Genomic DNA, 8,979 nt, shown 5'->3' with positions numbered 1-8,979 from the left:
CCCTGTCATACCGAGACACTCCCCGTCCCGGTAGACTCCATGGATTCTCAGAGACACGGCTCGGAAGAATCTGCCGACGGAGAGAGTTCGTCTTTCCTCGTCAGACTCGTTCTTTTTAAGCTCCGTCCTCTTGGTGACGCAGTTTGTCCCGGAGTCTGACAAGGACCTGAGGAAGGGGAGGAGCCTGTGCAGAGAGGTGGGCCTGGTCCGGAGGGACGGATTCCAAGGTTCCGTCCTCCACCCGTATCTGTCCAGAGGCTCTTCAGGACCCGACTCTGGGCGGAAGTTCAAACCAGACTTCCTGCAGTGGTGCCAGACATACGGGCCGTGCTGAACTTTCACAGCCGGAGTTTCACCGCTGCTTTGTCTCATTGTCAATCACAAGAGGGCGCCGATCAGTTGGTGAAGAAAAAAAAATGAGGACGGAGACAAAGTGGAGATGCTGTCTTCACATCTCCATCTCCGTGTCTCTACACGCTACAATGCTACTTCCTGACAGGAAGTCAATGGGAGACGTACAATCACATGACCATGTCTGAGGAGAGACCAACCAATCAGGAGCTAGACTGTGGTTTCCTGTTTGAAAACTCAGTTTCAGCTTGAACTTCCTTAATCTGCTTCAGTGTCGACTCAACTCACAGCTGTAATCTGATTACACACCACAGTAATCTGGATACAAAACCAAATATCTGGATACACAATAATAATAATTAATAACTACAATAAACCCATTCCATCTGGGAGTGCACGTCACAATGATCTGATACAAGCACAAATCTGTCAAATCTGCTTCCAATCTAAAACGATTATTCCAAAACAATCTTATACAGAAAATAACTATCCAATAATCTGAGTACTACCATTGGAAGTACTTTAATTACAGCATGCACAGTAATCAGATTACATTCACACTCCAGACTGCTGTCAGTGTGGTTTCACCAACTTTCAGAGTTAATCTGATTACATCCACTGACATAATCTGACTGAGCTTCAGGTCAGTGGAGCTGGAACCAATCAACATACAGTCCCAGTGACTGACCGACACCAGTTCAGCTGCTCATCCTGGAAATGATTCCAAACAGGAAGTGATGACATTCCTGTAGCAGCAGCAGGAAGAGGACAAACAGAGACAGGAAGTCAATCAGATGGATGGACCAGAGAACAGGACAAGGACACACAACGTTCTGTCTCCATCACCTTTGGTGGCTCCACCCACTTCCTGTTGATCAGTCACATGAACTAAAATCTCTGATTTTCTCCATGGACTTTGGTCTGAACTAAAATCTCTGATTTTCTCCATGGACTTTGGTCTGAACTAAAATCTCTGATTTTCTCCATGGACTTTGGTCTGAACTAAAATCTCTGATTTTCTCCATGGACTTTGGTCTGAACTAAAATCTCTGATTTTCTCCATGGACTTTGGTCTGAACTAAAATCTCTGATTTTCTCCATGGACTTTGGTCTGAACTAAAATCTCTGATTTTCTCCGTGGACCTGAAGGTTCTCTGTGGTGCGTTCACTGAACCTCTGTAGTTTTGGTTATTGTTAGACTTGATCTGCTTCTCACTGGGCTCACAACTGTTCACAGGCTCGGCTCTATTTTTACATCCTCCCCTCCTTCTTTTGGCCACTGGAACTAATGGGGAGGTGAACTTTGACCTGAGTGCAAAGAGGGAGGGGCTGAGCTTCACATACACAAGTCACTGTAGGAGAAATCACCAGCACCAGAACTGTTTAAAGAACTGTTCAAAGCACTGTGGCCTGTGTTGACGTCCACACTGAGGCGGTAGAACCAAAAACAGTCCTGGTACTATTGACAGGCACTGTCCCAGTCCACATCCTGGACTTCTGCTGAGTTTTCATGTGTTGTAGCGGAAACATTGAGCTCGTCACAAAGTAACACTTCCCATGTAACACTGTTACATGTTTGTAACCTGACCGTCACCTGATTGGCTCCTGTGAACTTTACTGGATGTGTCAACATTTGTAGGAAGAAATAAATAAGAAATAAATATTTATTTGATATTTTAGTAACAAAGCTGTTGGTAACAACACGAATGTAACGATACAGTGTTACAGTTTGAACCTTTCTGTGAACACGTTACTCACTTCATTCATATCAACGACTAACTCCCCATTAAAACACATTTGTACTGACATTAACCTGTGAATCACCTTGACCTAAACACAACCTGAAGCCTGGTTGAGCTGTGACCCGCGGCGGCTTCTTACCGTACGCCCGGATCCAGCCCTGCTGCTGGGACACTGTATCCGCCAGTAGCCGCTCCAACAGCGGCTCCAGGAGACTCCCACTGTCGCAGGGAACCGAGTCCAGCTCCATGTCCGACCGGAAAAGCGAATGAAAAAAAGTTTAGAAATCCCGGCAGAGTTCCCCGGACTTCACAGAGTTTGTTTCCAGCGGACAAAGTCACACTTTGATGCGTCATTCCACACTTTGTTAGCCGTTAGCAGCGCTCCTCCAGCCGGGCAGCGCTTCGCTCATTGTCCACTTTGAGCCGCGGGAAAACTTCCGGTACACCGGCGTCTCCTGACCACGAGCCGCTGCCTCGTCTCCTGACCACGAACCAGGCTGTGTTCGACCGAGGAGTGTGTGTGTGTGTGGTTGTGGTTGTTTGTGTGAGTGTGTGAGTGTATTTGCGTGAACTGTCCGGTTCATCCACTCAGTCGCGGACTCTCTCCTGGCCGTGCACGAGCCCCACACTGAGCGCGATCCCAAGGGAAGTAAGAAACGAGGGCGCGCGCCGTGAGCGAGCAACTTCATTTAACATGTTTTTATGAGTAAAATGTAAATTTAAAGGAAAAACGTAGACATTTGAACAAGTCTCACACACTCACCTGAACATCAGGGGCGGGGCGTCCATGTTGGAGGAGCGCGGCCCGACTGTAGCCCACAGTGGACAAACTTGGTACTCTGACAGGTCTTCTCAGTCCAGGAACATCTGGATGTGGGTTTTCTCTGAGTCTCGGATTGTTTGTTTATCAATGTCTGTTTCCTTCCATTGATTCCGACACTTCTTGTAGTGCATTAGTTAAAGCAGCAGAGGGCGCTAACAGCACAGGCAACACTTTTTAATAATCCCTCACACAAATTGTCCTCAGTATCCTTCGACTTCACCGAGCAGTTCTGATGAAGGACTGAAGAAACCAGGTCCAGGTCCAGGTCCAGGTCCAGGTCCAGGTCAGAAGAAACCTCCGTGAAGCCACTGATATTCTTGAATGAACGGAACATTTCACGTTTCCAAAAACCTTCTCACCCAACGGTGACAGTAGGGGGCGTTGAACATCAGCAGTACTGCTGTGTCAGTCTGAATGTTCATCAGTTCTTGTTGGACTGCTGCATCTCCAAAGACGTGATGATTCTCCTCCTTCTGTCTTTGTCACATTTTATCGGTAAGTTGACATCGAACCACCGTCCCAGTCCACCTGTGGGACCAACGTCTTCTAAAGCTCAGCACTTTAGGACAATCTGTGTAGATTTCGAAGCAGACTGAGACCATCTGAGTGGAGACTGGTGTTTGACTCACTGACCTTCTCTCCACAGCCACCGTTTCCTTGGTCGGCATAACGTCTCTGACTCCTGAAACAGTTGGATTAGAAGGAGAAAAGATGGTGCTCAGCTGTAAATATGAAGGAAGCATTTACAGTATTGTGTGGTACCAACAACGGGAACGATCCAGACCAGAGGTCATGTTCTCCATCACAGAGCAAGGATCAGTGAGTTCAACAGTTCCTGGTTTCTCTACTCACATCAACAAACCTGAGAAACATGTGGAGCTGCAGATCAACAGTGCTGCAGTGAGAGACTCTGCTGTTTACTACTGTGCTGTGAGGCCCACAGTGACAGGAAACACCACAGCTCTGTACAAGAACACCTGCTGCTGCTGCTGCTGCTGCTGCCCTCCACTAGAGGGAGACACTGTCCAGAAGACGACTGCAGCTCCCGGGGACTTCCCTCTACAGAACCGATGTTTCTCAGTGTCACATGTTTGAACATCTTAGCTCCATGCTCAAAATAATGCTAACAAAATCAACATTTTAGATTCATGCTAAAGCACAGGCTAACAACTACTATTCGTGGTACACTAAGGCTAACATTTTTAGCATGTGAACAAAGGTATTTTATTGACACACTTCTATGTTAGAATGTCATGTTTTACAATCATTTGTAAAAGCTAATTGGTCGCGCAACCAAAATACCAAAACAACATGCTAGCCCAACAGTTATCTCTGTTCTGTGTCCTGAGATGTTAGTGTTTACTGTAATCTTTACTGTGATCTTTGAAATACTGTGTCTTCATGGAGTACTGTGTTCTGTCCATCACCAACAGGATTTTTGTGCTGCTCAACTGAAAATAAATCAAATCAAATCAAGTCGTTCTGTTGTGTTCAAGCAGCCCATTACCTTGACTGAATATGTTAGCTTCATGCTAGCATTGACCTCTTTTACCTTTGTTATTTGATGTCTGCAGCGCCTCCAGCCACCGTGACAGGAAATGTCAGGTGCGTGTCACTTCCTGTTCAACAGTCATTGGATGATTTCTCTTCTGTTTTCTGCCAAGATGCCTGTGAGGGCGGGGCCAGATAATGACATCACCTGCAGGAATTTGTCTTAAGTTGGTCATAAATGTGAGTGAGAGTGTATTGGTCACTAGGTGGCGATGGTGTCACATGACAAGGATGGAAGAACTGAACTCAAACTGTCAGCATTGTAGACGTTTGTCTCAGAGTGGAACAAGGACACGGAGCTAATGTGGCTAACATGAGAAAGTCAACATTACTGTACGTGTAGCTGTACATGAGTATTCGGATAATACTGTGATAAAATATATAATATATATGGTATAAAATATAATCCACCATGCAGGAATTAGACTCAATGAATTCAGAATATAAGGAAATACAAGGAAAATAGGATCAATATATGACAATATACAGCTAAGATATAGCAGAAATATATATAAATATACTGTATATATATACACATATATATATATGGATATGTACAGTATATATATATATATATACAGTACATCAGGTCCTCAGGTCCTCAGGTCCTCATGTCTTCATGTCTTCAGTTTCTTCCGTTTCCTGTTGTTCAAACATTAATTTCATACAAACATATTACGATGACAGACTCCAGAGGTTCAAATGTTTTTTGTTCCATTTCCTGTGATGGAAATATTCTGTGGTGTTCTCAGAATATGTCAACGTGACCTCAAAACCTCTTGTCACAGCCGCCTGACTTCCTGCACAAACAGGAAGTCAGGCGGCTGCAGCTGAGGTGCAGAAAGTAGTTCAGAGTCTGCCCAACGTTTTGACTTGAGTCTTAAATACAAACACTTGTATTTATATGTTTACAGTATATATATAAATACACACATATATTTATATATGTACTATATATGTACACATATAAATACACACATATATTTATATATGTACTATATATGTACACATATAAATACACACACGTATTTATATATTTACGGTATATATCTAAATACACACATGTGTATTTATATATTCACAGTACATATGTACACATAAATACACACACATCTATTTATATATTTAGAGTATATATATAAATACACACACATATATTTATATAGTTACAGTATATATATATAAAAATACACCCATGTATTTTTATATATGTATTATATATGTACACATATAAATACAAACACATGTATTTATATATTCACAGTACATATGTACACATATAAATACACACACATATGTATTTATATATTTATAGTGAATATATATTTACATATATATATACATATATAGGGGAGACTGGGTATGGTTGTAACTTGGGGAGAGTTGGAACACCACCAATTCCACCAATCAGGGATGAGATAGGTTAGTTATATGATATCATTTCAGTGTTCAAGGTTGGAAACAGGCGCACGAAGATTCAGTAGAGAAAAAAAACAATTTTGATGTAAGAAAGTAAATATTTTGCCCAAGACTATATTTTGTTTCGTACATAAAACCATGTGACTTCCCTTAGATTGTAGTTTCTCAGTCATAATGTGATGCATTTCTCCCCTGCTATTTTCAAAGCACTATGCTAATACAGCTAGCTGAACAGTGGCTGACAGGGGCGGGGTGGGGTGTGACACATTTTTAAAAACCATCGCCTTACGTACAACTACGAACATTTTCTTCATTTTAATACATTTTACAGAATATTGTAAGTCGGTCTGTAACAGCTGGCAGGTTCGTCACTGGAGACCAGAGCAGAACTGGACACAAATGGAACAACCTCGGGTGGTCTATGTTCTCAGGTTTTCTATTCCACTTTCTTTTAGGTCAGAAAAGGTACAACACCAAACGCCCACAAACATGGGACGAGCAGCAGACAGCTGGGCCCGGCTGGGCCCGGCTGGGCCCGGCTGGGCCCGGCTGGGCCCGGCTGGGCCCGGCTGGGCCCGGCTGGGCCCGGCTGGGCCCGGCTGGGCCCGGCTAGGCCCGGCTGGGCCACGCTGGGCCACGCTGGGCCACGCTGGGCCACGCTGGCCCACGCCCTCCGAGTAGCGGACCACCAGCCTCTTTCTGACCCCTGTTTTTGCTTCTTTTGTCTAATTGTTACAACCGACAAGGAACTCCATGTGTTTGACATCAACTGACGAGGTGTGTGATGTACTTGCAGAGGTTTGAATCGGTACCGTTTGTAGTAAACAAATGTGGGTACTTTGTATAAAAGTTTGAGAACTCGAGCTCAAATATTCCGTGAGTTACAGGTTCTGAAGCAAAAAGTGTTGCAACCAAACCCAGTCTCCCCTACATATATAAATACACACACTTGTGTATTTATATATTTACAGTATTTTTTTTAGTTTATGGTCTGTATTGTCATTGTACCACAGGGATGTATTTATATATTTACAGTATGTATATACATATATAAATACACACACTTGTGTATTTATATATTTACAGTATTTTTTTTAGTTTATGGTCTGTATTGTCATTGTACCACAGGGATGTATTTATATATTTACAGTATATATGTACATATATAAATACACACATATGTATTTATATATTTACAGTATGTATATACATATATAAATAGACACACATGTAGTCATGTATTTACAGTATATATGTACACATAATACACACATGTATTCATATATTTACAGTGTATATGTACACATAAATAAACAGATGTATTTATATATTTACAGTATATATATAAACACACACATGTATTTATATATTTACAGTATGTATATACATATATAAATACACACACATGTATTCATCTATTTACCGTGTATATGTACATATATAAATGTATTTGACATTGTAATAAATGAAAGATATTTATAACAAATATATTTTAAATATATATGTGTGTACCCCCCCCCCCCCGCTCCTCCTCTCGTAAAGATGTCATGAGTACTTGTTTGTGATTCGTAAACAGGGTTGTTGTGTCGTCGTCAGGAAGTGTTTGACCTGGAGGTCACACCTGAGACCGTCACATCTTCATCTCGCCCCCACAGCCACGCCCACACTCACCCACACTTCCTGTCCCAGCAGTCATTTAGGCACAAACCGCCGACGCCTTCCTCGCCTGTGACGTCTTCAGCAGCAGTTTCATCTGGTCATGTGACCACATCCTGTGGAAACAGTGAAGCTGCGCTGCAGGTTTTCCAGCCGCAGCGGCAGCAGCCAATCAGATCACAGCCAGAGAGTGTCACCAAAAAGATCTTTTGTTTTAAAAATGTTTGAATTTTAACATCGTTGAACTTTGTTTCTCTTTGAGTTTCGTGTTTTAATGATATACAGAAGAAATATGAATGTTTTCATTTCATCTGTTAAATATATTTGTAAACATACAAATATAAATCCTGTTTTATTTCTATGTATTTATGGAGGTTTTGATACAAACTACAGTTAATAAAAACGTAGCTCAAATCAAATCAAACAAAGCACAGACTGAGTTGTTTTGAAGAAAAATTTATTCACTGATGTAAAAAGACATTTGAAATGACAACACATTCAAAAATAGAAGACGTTTTGTAAAAGCTGAGGAGCTACGAAGGAGATTTGGTTCAAAATAGTTGAAAAAGAAAAATCAAAAATGAAATCTGGTTTAAAGAAAACCAACGTTGTCAGACCGAGACGTTACGGTACTGAATCCACAGACGCAGCGTCATCAGGACGTTGAAGACCACGGTTTTGATGAAGATCAGTCTGAGGACCAGGACCAGCAGAGTGACCGTGTTCACCGCCGGGTCTGAAGAACAAAACAAACAAAACCACACGTGAGCAGAAAATCTTCAAAGAGTTTCCTCAACATCAAAGCAACATCAAACCAACCTCTGTCCAGGGTGTCGGTACAGACCAGGTCAGACCGGCCTGAAAACAAAGAAGAAGAAAAGATCAGTCTCTGCACCAGGGGTCACATGGTACCTTAGCATCACATTAGAGCTGCCGTAGGTCACCTGGTACCTTAGCATCACATTAGAGCTGCCGTAGGTCACCTGGTACCTTAGCATCACATTAGAGCTGCCGTAGGTCACCTGGTACCTTAGCATCACATTAGAGCTGCCGTAGGTCACCTGGTACCTTAGCATCACATTAGAGCTGCCGTAGGTCACCTGGTACCTTAGCATCACATTAGAGCTGCCGTAGGTCACCTGGTACCTTAGCATCACATTAGAGCTGCCGTAGGTCACCTGGTACCTTAGCATCACATTAGAGCTGCCGTAGGTCACCTGGTACCTTAGCATCACATTAGAGCTGCCGTAGGTCACCTGGTACCTTAGCATCACATTAGAGCTGCCGTAGGTCACCTGGTACCTTAGCATCACATTAGAGCTGCCGTAGGTCACCTGGTACCTTAGCATCACATTAGAGCTGCCGTAGGTCACCTGGTACCTTAGCATCACATTAGAGCTGCCGTAGGTCACCTGGTACCTTAGCATCACATTAGAG

At 42.8% G+C, this 8,979-nt stretch overlaps 1 protein-coding gene and 1 gene segment (V, D, J or C); both read right to left on the bottom strand.

Moving 5' to 3' along the window:
* rasal2 (RAS protein activator like 2) overlaps positions 1–766 on the bottom strand; it is a 32,062-nt gene extending 31,296 nt beyond the window's left edge. The window contains exon 1 of the mRNA XM_025053866.1: positions 34–766. Coding sequence (XP_024909634.1) covers positions 34–372 — 339 coding nt within the window. The 5' untranslated portion in view covers positions 373–766. The remainder of the gene's footprint in view (positions 1–33) is intronic.
* Positions 767–7,982: 7,216 nt separating this feature from the next.
* LOC103398895 (T-cell receptor alpha chain C region-like) overlaps positions 7,983–8,979 on the bottom strand; it is a 15,449-nt gene continuing 14,452 nt past the window's right edge. Inside the window, 2 exon segments of the C gene segment in view lie at positions 7,983–8,278; positions 8,362–8,400. Coding sequence covers positions 8,154–8,278; positions 8,362–8,400 — 164 coding nt within the window.

Source organism: Cynoglossus semilaevis, unplaced genomic scaffold (assembly GCF_000523025.1).
Source record: "Cynoglossus semilaevis isolate Cse_v1.0 unplaced genomic scaffold, Cse_v1.0 scaffold2451, whole genome shotgun sequence".
Taxonomy (NCBI): domain Eukaryota; kingdom Metazoa; phylum Chordata; class Actinopteri; order Pleuronectiformes; family Cynoglossidae; genus Cynoglossus; species Cynoglossus semilaevis.
This window is presented reverse-complemented; position numbering and strand designations above follow the sequence as displayed.